The 18,862-nt window shown below is 53.4% G+C and overlaps 1 protein-coding gene across 1 annotated transcript in view; it reads right to left on the reverse strand.

Annotated features, from left to right (window-relative positions):
• PTK7 (protein tyrosine kinase 7 (inactive)) overlaps window positions 1–18,862 on the reverse strand; it is a 79,416-nt gene that overhangs the window by 14,395 nt on the left and 46,159 nt on the right. The window contains exons 5-18 of the mRNA XM_064360379.1: window positions 11,548–11,835; window positions 10,984–11,086; window positions 10,397–10,587; window positions 10,156–10,306; window positions 8,703–8,851; window positions 8,181–8,447; window positions 5,998–6,131; window positions 5,709–5,844; window positions 5,455–5,574; window positions 3,303–3,452; window positions 3,040–3,190; window positions 2,820–2,947; window positions 1,199–1,402; window positions 217–372 (exon numbers count right to left, since the gene is read on the reverse strand). Coding sequence (XP_064216449.1) covers window positions 217–372; window positions 1,199–1,402; window positions 2,820–2,947; window positions 3,040–3,190; window positions 3,303–3,452; window positions 5,455–5,574; window positions 5,709–5,844; window positions 5,998–6,131; window positions 8,181–8,447; window positions 8,703–8,851; window positions 10,156–10,306; window positions 10,397–10,587; window positions 10,984–11,086; window positions 11,548–11,835 — 2,328 coding nt within the window. The remainder of the gene's footprint in view (window positions 1–216; window positions 373–1,198; window positions 1,403–2,819; window positions 2,948–3,039; window positions 3,191–3,302; window positions 3,453–5,454; window positions 5,575–5,708; window positions 5,845–5,997; window positions 6,132–8,180; window positions 8,448–8,702; window positions 8,852–10,155; window positions 10,307–10,396; window positions 10,588–10,983; window positions 11,087–11,547; window positions 11,836–18,862) is intronic.

An 18,862-nucleotide genomic window follows, 5' to 3' on the forward strand; every position in this document is an offset into this window, starting at 1 on the left:
AAATAATACTACAGGTGGCACACAGGAATGACAAAATCTGTTTGAAGGGCAGTAACAGGCCCCAGGGCCACACTGGACTAGATCTCTACCTGTGCTTCCCTCCACCCCTAACATTCTAGGTTTCAGGGACTTCAGAACCACTAGCCCATCCCCAGCCTCAAGACACAGCCAGTGACCTGCAGTTGGGCAGGGGCAGCTGTCGTCAAGGCAACATACCCAGCGTGGTGATGGGCTGCAGGCTGGCCCTCGGGAAGTGCAACTTATCACTTGTGCTGTGGCGTTTATTGGTGGCCGCAGGGCCAGAGCCCAAGCTGGTCAAGGCCACTTCCTCTTGGATCTCTGCTGAGGGCTGCCCGTTCTGCAAAGGCCCGCCTGGGAAGAAGGAGCACAGAAGAGTGTCATGAGGAGACCAGACACACTGGTCACCAGAGGGATTTCTGTTCTGTCCCCTGGTCTTCCACTCTTGCCAAATTGGGTCCAATCACATGCTCCACATGAAAGGGTGAGCCCAAATGATGAAATGATGGGGCTGGGGCTGGGTGGGGGAGGGATGGGCATCCGCCAGGGTATGACCACTTAGTGATGCAGCTGATTATGACCTCTGAGATGGAATCAACTGCAGATGTCTAATCTGAACCGCTGGTCCTTGAACACCATAGATACAATAAGGATTTTTTGCTTTCATGGGGCCTCCTATTGGCCAAAGCCCTAAACAGGCACAAAGGGAAAAATCACAATAATGGAGACCCGACCCCTGCTCCTGAACACCTGAGCAGACAGGAGAGACCCAGCAATGACCTCAGGGAGCTACCAGTCCAGTGAAGTGGGGACAGGAGAAGGGAAGCAAACAAAAAGACTGCCCTTGGGGGAACTCTAAGCTCATGGGGGACACAAAGCGAACAGCAACGTGTATACATAATGGTATCTGTGGCTTCGTGCTGGGAGGAGGAAACAGCAGGGAATCATAGGAAGCTGGTCCAAGGAGCTCCAATGAAGAGGTCTCAAGCCAGGTTGCTCAGAAGCCCAGTCCCTGGGAATCTGTCAACTCCAGGCTTCCCACTAGGGGTGGGGTAGCCCCAGGTCCAAGGCCCAGCACCAACCACCCGTTTCCAGAGTCCTGGCGCTCTCCCCTCCGTGGCCGCGGGAGGGCGCTCAGCTGCCGCCCACGGGCACCACTTCCCCATCCAGGGCCCCTCACCGTTGAGGCACTCCATCTCTGGCTCCTCGCCCTCAGGCTGCTTCTGCAGTCGCTTGGCTTTGCAGCGCTTCTTGCAGTAGAACATGAGGCCCAGTACGGCAATGATGTAGGCCACAGCAGCACCCACCGACAGCCCAATGGTCTGGATCATCTTGTAGGGGGGAGGGCTGCCAGGGCCCTCCGACTCCTCCGGCACCGGCTTGTCTGAGACACACACAGATGGGTCTGGGCAGGGGCTGCTAAGCAAACCAAGCCCTGCTTCTCCATTAACTCCTCCCAACCCCATCCACGGGACAACTTTACAGATGGCCCGGGAGGGTCGCCACCTTTACTGGCTTTAATGAGGGCCAGCAGGTCCTCATGCCCCACCAAGGTCACAGGAAGACTCTGAAGGAGATGAGGCCAGGGATTCCCAAGCTGGCTGTGCATCAGAAGCCAAGACAGGTGATACAGATGGGAAGCATACCTGTCAGGGAGCTGCCATAAACCCAGACTATTTGTTAAGAAGCTTCCTGGCCAGGTACACCTGTAATCTTCACACTTTAAGAGGCCAAGGTGGACGGATCACGAGGTCAGGAGTTCGAGACCAGCCTGACCAACATGATGAAACCCAGTCTCTACTAAAAAACACAAAAATTAGCTGGGCGTGGTACCGCTCACCTGTAATCCCAGCTACTCGGGAGGCTGAGGGAGGAGAATCACTTGAACCCAGGAGGCGGAGGTTGCAGTGAGCCAAGATCATGCTGTTGCACTCCAGCCTGGGCAACAGAGTGAGACTCTGTCTCAAAAAAAAAAAAAAAAAGAAGCTTCCTAAATGACTTGATAATGTGAGCCAGGAGGCCCGGGAGAGCAGCACTGGGGAGCTTCAGGTTTAGAATTCCAGGTACTGCCTGGCACAGAGCAGGTTTTTCAATAAACAGATCTGTAGAAGGGATCTGCTGGTCTAGGGGCCTTTCAATGGCCCACATGGAGGGGTCTCAGGGATTATTAGGGGAATGAAGGGAGAGAGACCATGCAGGATCCCCCACTTGCCACACACACCCCAGTGACTCCCACCAAGGGGCCTCCTCACTTCGCTTTTATCTGCTTAAACTTTCACATCATACTTTGTCTAGAAAAAGAACTCTGCTGCTAAACCAAGAAAGTTTGAGAGCTTCTCATTTAAACCACCTCCACCTGTGAATGCAGAAACAAGACCTCAGAGGAGAAGTAAGTCCCCCAGGGGCACAGAGCTAGTGCAGGGCCTTTTACTTGACCCATCATCCTCTCTGGGCCTCCTGGAGAAAAGAACCTTGTCCTCTGCATTCTGACCTGGTCCTCCTCCCCACCCACCCTGAGATATGTGTGGCTGCTGCAGGAGACCCGGAAGGCAGCACACCACCACCCCTAGCAGCACACACACACCCTGACTGGCCGTGGGATGCTACATAAACAACAGCCTGGCTCTGAGCAAGGACTCTAAGACTGTGCCTTGGCAAGGTGAAAAAGACACAGCCGAATCCCGCCCCCGGCCACAAAAATGGCTTCTGTGCCACGTTCTATACACGGGCTGATTGAGTACCAGGTGACAAACGTCCGGGTCTGCCACTACCTGTGCAGGACACCCCTCCCCAGCCCATACCCACGACATAGAGGGGGGCCTCCGTGTGCTTGATGTTGCAGCTGTTCCCCGCGATGCAGGTGTAGCGGCCTGAGTCCTCGGGGGCCACGTCATGGATCACCAGGGAGCCATTCTGGAAGATGTGCATCCTTCGGGGGAGAAGCCACAGCGCTAGCTGGCTCGCAGGCAGAGGGGGCTGCAGGAGAGGAGGGGCGAGGGGTATGGAGCGGGGAGGCCTTACCTGGGTCCCAGCTTGGTGGGGTCCAGGATGCGGTCCTTGCCCTTCCACTGGATCAGTGGCTTAGGGTCCCCCTGGGCCTCGCACTGCAGCAGGGCTGTGTGGCCCTGGTACACAGTCGTGCGCTCTGGCTCCACTTTGAAGGTGATAAAAACTGGATGGAAAGAGACCAGCAAGGGGAAGAGAGGGGTGAGCCAAGGGGATGGCTGGGTACAGGGTGCTGCCCTAAAGGGCTGCCCAGCCCCAGTGCCCTGCCACAGTCGCACCTGCCACGGTGAGCTGGACGTGGGCACGAATCTGGCCCTGTGGCCCGTTGGAGGCAATGCAAGTATAGTTGCCAGCGTCATCTCGAGTCACCCGGGCAAAGTGCAGGGTCCCAGCGTTGTCTGTCACCCACTCTGGGAGGCTGCTCCCATCTGCAGGGGTAACAAAGGGAAATTATGGGAAGGATCAGAGTTATACGGATGGCTGGCAATGCCGTTAGCCCCTCACCTCTACTCAAAAACACGCCATTGCTCCTGACCACCCAGAGGCAAAGTCCAAACTCCTGAGCCAAGTGTTGAAATCCCCCCATTATTTACCCCTCTTCCAATTCTTCAGTCTCACCTCCTCCTCCTCCTACTGCCCTCACATCCCACTTCCGCCAAACCGGACTCTGCTTGGGCCCAGAATCCGCCCTGTCCCTGCCCCCACCCCCGTCACTCCTCCCTCCTCGAGCCCATTCCCGCTCTTTGCCATCCCAGGCTGTGGATCCATTTTGAGCCTCAGCTCTCTGGGAAAGTTCCCCCAGACCTGAGTAGAGGGAGACTACTTCCTCCTCAGAATCCACAACTCTACTCTCTCACTCTAGGTGGAAATGTCAAAATTGGTCCAACCTTTTAAAAAACAATTTGGCAACTCGCATTAAGGGCTATAAAAATGTTCATACCCTTTCATGCACAGTTATTCCATTTCTGGGAATCTTTCCCAAAGGAAATGAACCTAAAGCCAGAAAAAAAAAACTTTGGCTTAAAGTTGTTTATTGTAGCAATTAAAAAAAAAGGGGGTGGGTAGGTGGCTAACAACCCAAATCTCTAACATTTAAGGAATAGTTAAGTAAATTACAGTGAATTCAATCGCTGAAATATTGTTAGGATCATCAAAATGAATATTCATGCAGAATGTATAAAGAAGTGGGGAAATGGCCAGGCCTGGTGGCTCATGCCTGTAATCCCAGCACTTTGGGAGGCCAAGGCAGGGGGATCACCTGAGATCAGGAGTTAGAGACCAGCCTGGCCAACATGGTGAAACCCCATCTCTACTAAAAAAAAAAAAAATTAGCTGGGTGTAGTGGCATGCGCCTGTAGTCCCAGCTATTCAGGAGGCTGAGGCATGAGAATCGCTTGAACCCAGGAGGCGGAGATTGCAGTGAGCCAAGATCGTGCCACTACGCTCCAGCCTGGGCAACAGAGTGAGACTTCGTCTCAAAAAAAAAAAAAATATGTGAGGACATGCTTGACAATGTTAATTAAGTAAAAGGGGATAAGATTACACAGTTATTAAAACATAAACATAAATAATTTTTAAAAATATTATAAAAGCTACATTGTTAAGTATTGTCTACTTTTATAATAAGCATGTCTTCAGGTGTGCACCACCATGCCTGGCTAAATTTTTTAATTTTTTTGTAGAGACCAGGTCTCCCTATGTTGCCAAGGCTGGTCTCGAACTCCTGGGCTCAAGTGATCCTCCTGCCTCCGTCTCCCAAAGTGGAGGACTGTGCATTTTTTCTCCCAATATTTTCTAAAGGAGTCCACGTTTATTCTTTCTTTCTTTCTTTCTTTCTTTCTTTTTTGAGTCAGAGTCTCACTCTGTCACCTAGGCTACAGTGCAGTGGTATGATCTTGGCTCACTGCAGGCTCTACCTCTTGGGTTCAAACAATTCTCCTGCTTCAGCCTCCCAAGTAGCTGAGATTGCAAACATGTGCCACCACACCTGGCTAACTTTTGCATTTTTAGTAGAGATGGTGTTTCGCCATGTTGGCCAAGCTGGTCTCAACTCCTGGTCTCAAGTGATCCACTCACCTCAGCCTCCCAAAATGCTGGGATTACAGGTGTCAGCCACTATGCCCAGCCTCCATGTAATTTTTATGTTGGAAAAATAAACTATTTTGGCAGGTGGGAAGGAAGGGCTTTACAGCACTGTCTGGACCAATCCAGTCACTTGTTGCCTTGAGCCGTCTTCCACGTTGTCCAACGCTGCAATCTGACCTCTTCTGTGTCTGGCTTTTTCCTTCCTAAACTATAAATCAGCCCTGCATTTCTTGTCTCATCTCCACATTTCCTGGCACAATGCGGGGAACCCAGCTGGCCCTCAGGTATGCATCTCATCAGTGGACTGCCCTTCCTGCCCCCACCCTATGCCAGCACTGTACCCACCTGCCCGAACCCACTTAATAGTGGGCTTCTCTCGGCCTGTGGCTGAACAGGGCACTGTGGCCTCCTTGTCGAACTCCATGCACTGCTGCGGCTGGGGTGGTGGTGTGAACTTGAGCTTCTCTGTCTCAGCAGAAGGTGAGTGGAAAGAGGAGGAATTGAGGCCGCTGGAGAGGCCAGGGCCAGGCTTGCCACTCTTTCCCCTTTCCTCTCCTGCCTAACCAGGAAGGGTGCTCCCCCAAGACATGCTGGCTCACCCAGTACTTGCACACGGGCTTGGGCCTCGATGCTGCCGGCGGGGGTGCTGCTCACACAACGGTACCATGTCCCATCGTACACCTCCACGTTGTTGATGCGCAAGGTTCCATTCTTGGAGACCTCGAACCGTGAGTCCTGCAGCACAGGTGAGAGGCCTCAAAGCCTGAACCCATACCCACCTCTCCCTGGAGGCCACCTCCAGGCAAAGAGCGCTGTGGAGGTGAGCACAGAAGAGAGCAGGTGGAGGGAGGCCACCGCCCACCTGATAGCAACAGTCTTCTTTCTCACCTCTGAGATGAGCATCTGGTTTCTGTACCAGACAACTATGGGTTTGGGTATGGCCTGGGTCAGGCAATGCAAGTAGCCGGGTTTGCCCTCTTCCAGCTGGCTGTCTTGGGGCTTCTTTAGCCATGTGGGCACAGCTAGACAGACAGGAAGGAAACAGTGAAGGCTGCTTCACAGGTCTCCAAAGCCAAAAGACCCAACTCCAAGAAATTCTAATACCATTCTGAGCCCTGAGTTCAGAAGCCCCATGCTGCTTAGAAGGCAGAAGTTTTCCTTTAAGGAAGACCCAGGTGCCAGCACATTGTTTTTTCCCTTTGAGACATGTTCTCACTCTGCCACCCAGGCTGAGGTACAGTGACACAATTACGGCTCACTACAGCCTCAAACTCCTAGGCTCAAGTGATTCTCCCACCTCAGCCTCCCAAACAGCTGGGACCACAGGCATGCACCACAACACTTAACTATTTTTTTTTATTTTCCGTAGAAATGGGGTCTTGCTATGTTGCCCAAGATGGTCTCAAACTCATGGCCTCAAGCTGTCCTCCCTCCTTGGCCTCCCAAAGTGCTGAGATTATAGGTGTGAGCCACCACACCCAGCCACCAGCATCTTTTGAACGTTATCTTAGTTAATTGTCACATTAATTAACTTAGTTAACATTATCTTAGTTATAAGCCCCCATGGTAGACAGGGAGTGGTGGCTCCTGCCTGTAATCCCAGCACTTTGGAAGGCTGAGCGGAGAGGATTGCTGTGAGCCACTGAACTCTAGCCTGGGCAACAGAGTGAGACCCCCATCTCTAAAAAAACAAAAAACAAACCCCGAAGGTATGTATTCCAACACCCATTTTACAGCTAAGGAAACAGATGTTCAAAGAAGTAATGGTGGCTGGACGTGGTGGCTCATGCTTGTAATCCCAGCACTTTGAGAGGCCAAGGCGGGAGGATCACTTGAGATCAGGAGTTTGAGACTAGCCTGGCCAACATGGTAAAACACTGCCTCTACGAAAAATACAAAAATTAGCCGGGTGTGGTGGCACACACCTCTAATACTAGCTATTCGGGAGGCTTAGGCACGAGAATCACTTGAACCTGGGAAGTGGAGGTTGCAGTGAGTGAAGATGACACCACTGCACTCCAGCCTGGGCGACAGAGCAAGACTCCATCTCAAATTAAAACAAACAAACAAAGAAAAGGTATGCCCAATGAAAGCAGGTGATTCTCAGCCCTGGACTGGAGGAAGGCTTGACTGTGCGTCTTGCCTTTGTGCCTGCACTGTGAGTGTCCTGAGCACCCGTTACAGGTGTGCTGTGATTCCCACCCGAATCATGTGCCTGAGCATGGGCACCTGTCTTCTGAGATTTCAGTATCCTACTGGGGATACTAGCATCACAACTTCACATTTACAAAGCCACTTTCATATTCAAATCTTTTTGCAAATTTACCCACTCGGAAAGATGTTAGCAATATAAAGGTAAGTGGAAGAAGCAGACTGCAAAACAGTTTGCATATGCGTGTGTGTTTCTGTGTGCATATTATAGTTTTTACTGTGTATCCTTTTAAACTACCACAAAAGGTTTAGAACAAGGCATGGTATAAAGAAACAGGTAAACAAATGAATCCCTATGCCTGTGGTAAGGCGATAAAAGGTTTACCATGTGTACCTGCAGTCATATTTCTTGCTTTTCTCTCCCTCTTTTCTCATAAGTAATGTTTAGTAAAGAAATTTGAAAAGTATAACAAACTAAAACTAATTAAAAATCACCTATAATTTTTTCCACCACTACCTCCCCAAAAAGAAAAAGAAAAATCATTTTCATCTACTTCATTTCACCTTTCCAACCACCTTGTTGGGGTAGGTAGTAGATTACTGGCCCCATTTTACGGATGAGGAGACTGAACCCTAGTAGGGTGGGTGATTTGCTACCGGTCACTCTGTACATTGGAAGCACAGTGGGACCCAGGTCTCTAGACTCCCAGTCCATCGCTCTTTCCTCTGGTGCACAGACCTGAGCCCCTGTGCTTGGCTCTCCACTGTCTACTCCAACTCCTGGTAGTGAATTGATTCTGAAACCCACAGGGCCCAGAACTGAGAGGGCCTCCGGTGAGCACCAGGGAAGCCTCTGTCCATCACACCCAGACCTGGGTTCCCCTCCACCTCTCCTTGGCCTTCAGGGCAAAGGTGCTCACTGGCCACAGTGATGTTGATATCCTGTCTCCGCTGACCAGCCAGGTTGGCCGCGTGGCAGGTGTAGACACCAGCATCGCTTTCGGCGATACTGGTCAACACCAGCTCGTGACCCTTCTGGTAGACCCTGCCATGGGTGGGCAGCCGGACTCCCGCGTGCTCCCACCACACACTGGGCTCTGGCAGACCCCTGGGGGGAAGGCAGGTCACATGCTCCTCGCTGCCAGCTGTGAACACCCGTGGCTCAAATAGTGGCATGTCTTCAATCTCTGCAAGGATATAAGTGGGAGGAACAGCCTGATTATTGTGGGTCTCAGGGTACATGATGTTCTCCCACAGCAAGCCGAGGCCCTTTCCCAGCACAAACCTTCCCCTGCAGCCCTCTGCACCTCATCTTCCTACCCCCAGCATCCTTTTCTTCCCCTGCACTCTAAGCTGCTGAGTAAAAACAGAACCCTAAATCTCTATGTGTCAATAATATTAAAGGCAGCCCCTATGTCAGAACCCCAGAGCCAAAGACTCACCTGCTAGATGAAGTGTGGCCTCCAGGACAACGGGTGGGCCCCTCTGCCCCCGGCCGATGCAGCGGTAGACCCCTGCATTGCGTGGCCGGACCTGGCTCAGCAGCAGGGAGCCGTTGGCAAACACTGTGGCTCTGCGGAGGTGTGGGGGGCTGCAGAGGGGAGAATGCCATTTGGAAAAAGTGGCCAATAGGCCTACTTCTGCAAAAGTCGGAAATGGAGGAAGGAATTGACCAGGAACAGGGCAGAGAAAAGGAAGCTAACTCTCCACGCTGGTGTGTGTGCCTGTATAGGCTTGCTCAGGTGCACGTGCAGTTGTGTGTTCAACAGAGATCAGCTCTGGAAGTGATGAGGCAAATGGCAGTGCAGGTGAGAGACATGGTGATATGGTTTGGCTGTGCCCCTACTCAAATCTCATCTTAAATTGTAGCTCCCATAATTCCCACGTGTTGTGGGAGGGACCCAATGGGAGGTAATTGAATCATGGGGGCAAGTCTTTCCCATTCTGTTCTCATGATAGTGACTAAGTCTGACAAGATTGGATGGTTTTAAAAAGAGGCATTCCCCTGCACAAACTCTCTCTCCTTTTGTCTGCTGCCATCCACGTTAGATGTGACTTGCTCCTCCTTGCCTTCTGCCATGATTGTGAGGCTGGCCCAGCCATGTGGAACTATAAGTCCGATTAAACTTCTTTCTTTTGTAAGTTGCCCAGTCTCAGGTATGTCTTTATCAGCAGTGTGAAAACGGACTAATACACAGAGTAACCCCCATGTGGAACTGTCAAGACAGGGGAGCCACCTTCCCGCAGGGCCATGCTGATAGGGCACCAAGCCCTAGGGTCAGAAACCCCACAGCCACACCAGATGGGCTACGGATGATGTCCTCAGGGCTGAAGCCAAGTGGCTTCCAAGCCCCTACCCTAGAAAGCCACACGCCCAAGGACCAAGGTCATGCCCAACACTGCAAAGGTGTTCTATGCTTTCCTAGGGTCCAGGCAAGAACAGAAGTCCCTGTAGCAGGGCCAGAACCTTCTAGGGGTGTTTGCTTCCTCCAGAAAGTGTGTGTGTATGTGTGTATGAGAGAGAGAAATGTCTTTGCCACACTGGATCGTGCTATCTAGACTGTGACTGCATGAACACCTAGGTCTCTTGTGCCTCTCTCATCCCTGGGGTCTCTACCCTTCCATCCTAGAAGACCCACGTGGGCAGTGGAGAGATAGAAGTGGAACCACCACTAGCTCAGAGTGCCTCTGTGCAAACTGGAAAAGGGCTCTTCCTAGAGACTCTTCCCTTTGTTAGACTCATTTTGTAACAGCGAAACATGTGAGTGTGTCTGTTGGAAATCTGAAAGAATACACATACAAATCTGTGATGTCTGTGATATGAACCGCACCCGCTTCTAGAGAACGCACGTGTGTGGTGCACGGTACTGGAAGGCTCCTGGCCAGATGCCTTACCGACTACGGTTAGTGATGGGAGTCTCGTCCTCAAAGACCCACTGCAGGCTTGGGAGTGGCTGGGCTGAGAATTGGCAATGGAACATGGCCTCCTCGTTCCTCGCTACTACCACGTCCTGGGGTGCCAGTACCACCCTGGCAAAGCTTTCATCTGGAGAGGGAAAGATAGGGGAGTGAGCAGGCTGGGTGGTAAGGCCCTCCTGAACTCACCTCATCCCTTCCGCCCTGACCCCAGGCTCACCAGCAATGCTCAAGGTGAAGTTCTGGCTGCTGCAGGCTTGGCCAAAAGCATTGTGAGCACAGCAGGAATAGAGGCCACTGTGCTCAGGACCAGCTGGCTGGAGCGTCAGGTTCCGCTCCTTGCTGCTGACTGTGTGGTTGCTCTGACCATCAGAAAGGGGGCTCCCATCTCGGAACCACTGGTAGGTGGGCCTGCAGGGCAGACACAGTCAGCAGTGGGGGAGGGGGTACTCAGTGGCCAGTGGAGAGGATACAGAATCAGAGGGTCAGGGCTAGACCGTTCCATTTATACATGGAGAAATGAGGCCTGGGGAGAGGAAGGGACTTGCATAAGGGCACACAGTAATTCTGATTCAGGGGCAGAAACTAGTTGAGATTAGATCTCTCAGTTCTATACACAATGTGGCCCCCTCTTCAGGTCACCAGGGGCCAGCATAGGGCAACATCTGGGTGAGGGTAAAGAGCACTGTGGTGGTGGAAGGAGTGGTCACAGAATGGAGCAAGGTGACATCTGCATAGAGTCCAGGATTTGGGTAGACATCCCTGTCTGGAATAACCCTCTCCATCCCCACCTCCTTGACGCCTTACCGAGGGTGCCCATCAATGTGACAACGAAGTGTGACCTGGGTCTGTGGCTGGATCTCAGCTTCTGAGGCTGGATGCTTCAGGACCACAGGACCCGCCTCGATCCCTGTAGCAGAGGCCACGGTTGCAGTGAGGGGCAGAGCAGGGCAAGGGTGGGAAGGCAGAGGGCAAGGAGGACAGGCAGGAAGCCATGGAACCTCGAGGCTCTGTGCCGACAGACACAGGGAAGTCCTGGAGGCTGAGGCCGGGGCTGCAGGTACCAGATACTATGTGCCTGCCTGGTCCCTGGCAGGTCAAGCCTGACACTTGGCCAGGCGCTCAGCTGCCCTTTCCATTTGCACAAGCATCCAGCAGATAAATGGGACCCAGACTTGAAGGAAAAAATTTTTGGAAAAAATAGAACTTTTAATTTCCTCTTATCCACGTGAGCAGAAAGAGCTGATAATAAATGCCTTCTGCCTGCCCCATTTAACTGGAAATGGGAGAAGCTGAGGCAAGGGAGGGGTCCCCCAGGGCTCATAGTTGAGGGTCTGACAGGGGGACTGGGCACAGCCTCCTGGCTCTCACATTTGATGTTGAAGGTGGCATTGGCGCTGCGGGCTTCTTCTCCAGTGACATCATCCCGAGCCACACACTGGAAGGTGCCAGAGTCCTGCAGCCGGTCCACAGCTGCAAAGCTCAGGCTGCTGCCCTGGGCGAAACGCCGCTCCGTGTCCTGGACAGGGGCCCCATCAAGCAGCCAGTACACATGCACTGGGCCCAGAGCCTCAACCTCACAGCGAAGCAGCGCCCGGCGGCCCTGCAGTGCATCCTGGGAGGACGGCTGCTTGATGAAGACGATGGCCGCCTGGGTACCTGTAGATGGGGACAGGGGAGAGGCAGGGTCAGGGGGAGCTGCAGCCTCTGTCCTAACACAGGTACACAGGAGGAAAGGGGCTGCGTACACAAGAGGCGTCCAATAACCGCAGCTGTGAAGAATCATGATGCCACGATTCCAAGAATCCCCCGAATAATTTTTTTTTTTGAGATGAAGTCTCGCTCTTATCGCCCAGGCTGGAGCACAGTGGCGCAATCTCAGCTCACTGCAACCTCCACCTCCGAGGTTCAAGTGATTCTCCTGCCTCAGCCTCCCAAGTAGCTGGGATTATAGGCATAAGCCACCACACCTAGCTAATTTTTGTATTTTTAGTAGAGATAGAGTTTCACCATGTTGGCCAGGCTGGTCTCAAACCCCTGACCTCAGGTGATCTGCCTGCCTCCGCCTCCCAAAGTGCTAGGATTACAGGTGTGAGCCACCACGCCCAGCCCCCGGAAGAATTTTTCAACTGTGCTGAGTACTCTGTAGGATACAAAGACACCGTAGCCTCTCCTCAAGAGTCCTCAAGACTAGAGGGGCACATAAGACACAGTGACAGTCATGTAAATGCCAAATGAATGGGGTGAGCAGGCAGTAGTGGCTCTGGAGCACAAAGGAAGAGGGGATCGCTGAGGGCTGGCTGAACAGAGAGGCTTCCTAGAGGAAGAGAGCCTGGGCCTGCAGGATCAGATCACAGGAGGTTTTGATGCCTGGCTGAGGAGCAGGCTACCTTCCCCACCATCCAGACTCAGGAGGTTCAGCAAAGTTAAATTATGACCCAAACAGTACCTTGGAAAAATGGCTTCACTCACACCCCTCGACGGTGCCAGCATCAGAGGTGGCCACAGACTGGGGATGCTTTGAATCTCACCCACAAATGCTCTGCAGCCCAACATTTCCCAGACGCTTCTTTGGGAAAACCCACCCCATTACCGGATAAGCCAATATTCTCTAGAAACCTGGGCTATTGCCAAAGACAAGCCAAGGCCATGCCCACGTCCTGCTCTGTAGCCCTGAGAATCCATCTGTGGCCAAGGCCAGCTTCTCTGTGTTAAGAGGTGAGCCAAGCTGTTTCAGATTTCCACTTGAAGCCTTTCCCCCTCCTGCACCGTTATAGTTCAGCTCCGGCCAGGGGCACGCCCTGGACAAGGGGGGCCTCGCAACCAAAGGTGGAACCGCAGTCAGTGGGAACAAAGAGGAAGAAGCCTGCACTGCACGGCAGATGGGTTAGGGAGGCGGAGGGCAGAGCCGGGCAGGTGGATGGCATGGTTACGACGGCGGCAGGAGCAACACACTGGACTTCGTTCCTGGCCCACGTGGGTGCCTTACAGAGGCCTGGAGCCACTGGGCCTTGCACACAGAAGAGGACTCCCACCCCCCATCCCCCATCCCCCACCCCCGGAAGAAGAAACGAGCCACTTGGGACTACTACACGCAGCAGCAGGCTCTGCCTTGGGCCAAACTGGCTGGGCAAGGGCGGGAAGGGACTAACAGGGTTTTTTCCATCCCTTCCCAAACCACTGGAAACTAATCTTGGCCCAGAGAGACCCTTCCAAGTCCCTGGAGGTGGGGTTCTGTTCTTGAGGGTACGAGAATCAGTCTCCTCATAAAGTCAGTGTCAAGACAATTCCAGGACCCCCTAGGCTGGGTCCAGATGAGAGGCTGCGCCTGGGGTTGGCCCATCTCCCAACACGCTCAGCGGTGCCAGCCCTCATCTCCTGACACAAAACACAGCCATGGAGCTGGAAGCTGCTCAGAGCAGCCCATTACTTCTCAGTGCAGCACTGCTGGTTCTCTGGATGGCACTGTTTGTTCTCTGCGTGGGCTATCCCACCCGCTGCTCAGGTCGACAAACCTGCCCTCCTGGCACTGCTGAACACCCATCACTGTGACAATCCAAACACACCCCTCCACATTTCCAAATGATGCACAAGAATAGGGCTCTGCCCTTGCTCATCACTGTGGTACAGATGCGTAAACTCAGGTCCAGGCACATGAAAGAATCTGCCCAAGATCAAATAGCTCACATGCGGCAGAGCCAGGACCACGACCCAAAGTAACCAACCCTATGCTCTTCCCAGCCCTGCTCAGGGACTCAGAAACAACCCTAGAAGTATCTGATCCTACAATGAGGAGTCACATTCCCCACTGCCAGGTAGTGGGGTGGACACGCCTCTTGCAGACAAAGGCACCCAGCAAGCACTGCCTGAATTGAAGTGACCTCAAAGGAAGTGTGGGACAAGAACTGGTGCACGGAGTACTTCTGGAGCACCTCTCATGACACAGATGGGCAGAATCAGACTGATCCCCAGTGGGCCTCTGCAAATGTGACTAGCCAAAATCCTAGGACCTTTCTCTTTTTTTTGAGCCGGAGTGTTACTCTGCCACCCAGGCTGGACTGCAGTGGTGCAATCTCAGCTCACGGCAACCTCCGCCTCCTGGGTTTAAGTGATTCTCATGCCTTAGCCTCCGGAGTAACTGGGATTACAAGTACATGCCACCACGGCCAGCTAATTTTTGTACTATTTGTGGAGACAGGGTTTCACCATGTTGGCCAGGTTGGTCTCAAACTCCTGATCTCAAGTGATCCACCTGCCCCAGCCTCCCAAAATGCTGGAATTACAGGCATGAGCTACGGCGATCTACCCAAAATCCTACGGTCTTTGACCCAGAACTCTAGGAGGTTCGTCAAAGACCAAAGAGAGATCACCTGCCCTCGAGGTGCAGGCAAGCCCCCACTCAGCTTCTGCAGACATGGTGGGGAGCCAGGAGTCTTGCCCACACAGAGAAGCTGTTAAGGGGCTGGAATCAGACAGGCTGGGCTCAGATCCTGACTGTTGCACTCAGTGTCTGACCTTGGGCAAGTAACGCAGACTGTGTCTCAGTTTCCTCTGCCTCTTTCACAAGGCTGTCAGGAGTTGTAAACCTGGAAACACACACGAAGTGCCTTGCAAAGGGTTCACCTTCAGTAAATGGCAGCTACTGTTAATATTCTCATGATCACCCTTCCTGCTCAAGGACTCAAATTCTAAGAAGATTAGAAAGCTCCCCACTTGCCAAGCCCCAGGGCCACTCCCAGACCCTGAACAGGGGAGGAGCCACCACAGCAGAGAAGTTTGAAGGGAATAATCAGGAGGCGAGTGGGATGGAGGGGAAGGGGCACTGGGCTTACAGGAACCACAGACCACCTGCCACAGAAACCCAAGCTGGGAGAAGAGACAGTGTGACTCAGAGAGACCCCAGCTCAGCCTCGGCCACCCCCAGCTCAACCTCCAGGACCCACTCCCGGGGCTGGGAGCAGGCTGCTCCATAGCTGTGGTAAGAGATGCTGCATTCCCAGACTGCCACTCAGAGCCCCTGTGCCCCAACGACTGGGCCTGGGAAACATCAAAGCCGGCCCCGAGGGGCCCTCTGTCCTGACGTCAGCTCACAGCATGTCCTGGTTAGTGCTTGGCTGGGACAGACTTTAGATGTTTCAAAAGGCAGAGAATGCAGCTCCCAGGCTGCTCCAAGGATCCAGCCCCTGCTATAAGCACTTCGACCATGAGGCTCCTCATACAGGTTGACCCAGGACTACGGCACCCGTGTTTGCTCAGAAGACAGTCTGTGGTGTGCCCAGCCTGGCCTTCTGCCCGGCCTGCAGAAGGGGACGTTGGTCTGCGTTTGGTATTGGGCTATTTTTGAGACAGGGTCTCACTCTGTTGCCCAGGCTGGAGTACAGCGGTGCAATCATGGCTCACTGCAGACTTGACCTCCAGGGCTCAAGTGATCCTCCCACCTCAGCCTGCCAGGTAGCTGGGACCTCAGGCCCGGCTAGTTTTTTGTAGAGACAGGGTTTTGCCATGTTGCCCAGGCTCGTCTTGAACTCCTGAGCTTAAGCAATCCTCCCACCTCGGCCTCCAAAGTGTTGATTACAGGCGTGAGCCGCCGCACCCGGCTTTGGTCTGCTGTTTTGTTTTGGGCAAAGGGGCAGCAGATGCAGAAGCAGACAAAGGAGCCCAGGCAGAAAGGTCAGACTCCAAGAAAGGAGCTGGGAAGTGAGGGCCTCTGCTCTTGCTTTGTCAGAAGCTTTGCTGATAACAACAAGAAACGGAGGACAGCAATGATGGAGAAGACGGCAGGCGTTTCGGGACTGAGGTGGCACCTGCCTCAAGGTGATGTAGTCACCAGCACATTCCCGTCCCCTCGCCCTGCCATGAGGATGCCCCCAGGACTGTGGTCTGGGAAAGGTCCTGGGCTTCCCAAGGCTGCCCCCTCTTTCGCTGCCAGGCCACACCAAGCAACCCCCTCCACTGCACACAAGCCCCCATGGAGATGCAGGCCATGTGACCCCAGAGGCAGCCAGCTCCATGTGTAGCTTTGGGGCTGCCAAACAGCCCTGCCCCCGCTGCTTCCTAATGACGCTACCTCAGTGTGTCCTCTGCACCCTTCTTCCTGGCTGTGAAATGGGGACAGCGGCTCCACCACCAAGGCTGGGTGGGGGCTAATGGGTTCACATTCGCAAAGCCCATGCACAGCACAAAGCACAGAGGGTGCTGCGTCCCCGATAGGAGCCTGCCGCCCCGGGCTCAGCGGGCAAGAAGCCCCTCGGCAACGACAGGAGGGCAGGGCCATCTGCCCACACCAGGCGCCGACCCCAACAAAGCCGGAGCTGCAAACACCCAATAAGGACATTTTCCAAGCCATTTCCTTGGCTCCCTAACAGCCATCTATATGCAGACACTCACTCTGCCTGCGTCTCCCGCACCCGCCTTCCACCCCCACCCCCGCCGGCATCTGGTCTGATGCCCACTCTCCGTGTTCCTCTCTGGGCTCGGGCCCAGCCGGTCCATGTGTGTATATGTGTGTGTGTATACACACACATAAGTGTAAACACAATTGTTATAGAGAGCAGAGAGCAGCAGGAAGTTTTTCCTAAGTACTCCCACTCTAATTTTGTCTGCTTCGATCCAAGGACCCATCTGGGCCAGTCAACTACTCATCTCTCAGGGGCTAGAATTCCTGGTCTAGGAAACACCCCCAGGACCTATATAGGCCTGTAATCCCAGCACTTTGGGAGGCCGAGGCGGGCAGATCACCAGGTCAGGCGTTTGAGACCAGCCTGGCCAACATGGTGAAATCCCATCTCTACTAAAAATACAAAAATTAGCTGGATGTGGTGGCCCATGCCTGTAATCCCAGCTACTCAGGAGGCTGAGGCAGGAGAATTGCTTGAACCCAGGAGGCGGAGGTTGCAGTGAACCAAGATCGTGCCACTGTACTCCAGCCTGGGCAACAGAGCAAGACTCCATCTCAAATAAAAAAGAAAATGCCATCCTTCAGATGTCTCAGGCCCAGGCTGAGATAGAAAGACCCTGGAAGACCCTGGTTGAGGGACTTGACACTACCAACCCAGAAGTCCTCCAGGAGTGTGCTCCACAGAGGCGTGGGGGTTTTGCATGGTGGAAGGTGACTGTGTGAGTGACCGCAGGACCTCTCCCACACCCAAAGTCAACCAGCCACACATATGTGTTTGACTCTTCCACACCAGCACCACACTAAAGACTCAGTCCTTTGGCTGGGCGAGGTGGCTCACGCCTATAATCCCAACACTTTGGGAGGATGAGAAGGAGCTTTACCTGAGGTCGGGAGTTCGAGACGAGCCTGGCCAACATGGTGAAACCCTATCTGTACTAAAAATACAAAAAAATTAGCTGGGCGTGGTGGTGCATGCCTGTAATCCCAGCTACTCTGGAGGTCGAGGCAGGAGAATTGCTTGAACCACTGCACGCCAGCCAGAGCGAGATCCATTTCAAAAAAAAGAAAAAGACTCAGTCTCTGGCCTCACAGCCCAGGTCCCTATAGGGCATATCCTGAATGCCAGATGGCCCCTAGAGACCAGGCCAAGGTGGGTGGCTCCTGTAGGGCACACACAGACTCCCAAGGGAGAGGTCTGCCAGCTTCCCAAAGTGGGAGATAACACGAGGCCAGAGGGCAGGAGAAGCAGCCCAGGGGCTCCCTGACCCACAGAAGACAAATCTCCTCTCAAGTCCCCACCACTTGGAAACTCTGAGGGGGCCAAGTCAGAGGGCCCAGGGAGCCTCCCCAGCCCCTGAAAAGCCTCCCCCAGGGGCCAGTACACTGTACTGCAGACCACATACCTTGAAGATTTGACTGACATACTCTTAATTGCTCTTGTGCCACTCCAAAGGTGTGAGGCCCAGAGACTTTTTTTTTTTCTTTTTGAAACAGGGTCTCACTCTGTCGCCCACGCTGAAGTGCAGTGGTGCAATTACAGCTCACTGCAGCCTTACCTCCCAGGCCCAAGCGATTTTCCCACCCTCACCCTCCTGAGTAGCTGGGACCACGGGCATGTGCCACCATGCCCAGCTAATTTTAAATTTTGTTTGTAGAAGTGGTTGCCCAGCCTCGTACTGAACTCCTGGGCTGAAGTGATCCTCCTGCCTCAGCCTCTCAAAGTGCTGGGATTACAGGCATGAGCCACCACACCTGGCCACATTTGTACTGTTCTGAAGAACAATCTCAATTGCTGAAGGAATAAGTCACTTGAGTGAACAGTAAGTCCGGTCATCTCCCTTTCACCCAGGCTGGCAGAAACACAAAATGCTGCAGGGGTATTTGTGACTCCGAGGATTTAGAATGTCTCCCCTGACTACCACCAGTACACTGTATGCAGTTTCAGTGTAAGCAACCCAGACTGATGGTGAGCCCAGAGCATAAGGGTTCAGAGGTCACTGAAGATAGACAAGCTGACTCCAAGACCCAGTGAGCTGCAGATCACAAAATTCTGTTCCCCTTCTGTCTTCCCAGGGTCTACAAAAGGCCCCAGGTTCACCAACAGGAGCCCTCCAAAATCCATCCCAGCCCCTGCCCTAATCACGGCAAGAGGGAGCAGAGCCAGGGACCCTGCTGAGTTTTTCTGTCCTGGGACCCAGTATCAGTATCTGGAGAGGTTCCCACATCCAGATTATTGGAAACAGAACAGAATCACCAGGGACTGGGACAGAAACAATTTAGCAGAGGCCG

Source organism: Aotus nancymaae, unplaced genomic scaffold (genome assembly GCF_030222135.1).
Source record: "Aotus nancymaae isolate 86718 unplaced genomic scaffold, 86718_ANA_hifiasm-v0.15.2.pri h1tg000040l, whole genome shotgun sequence".
NCBI classification, from domain to species: Eukaryota; Metazoa; Chordata; class Mammalia; order Primates; family Aotidae; genus Aotus; species Aotus nancymaae.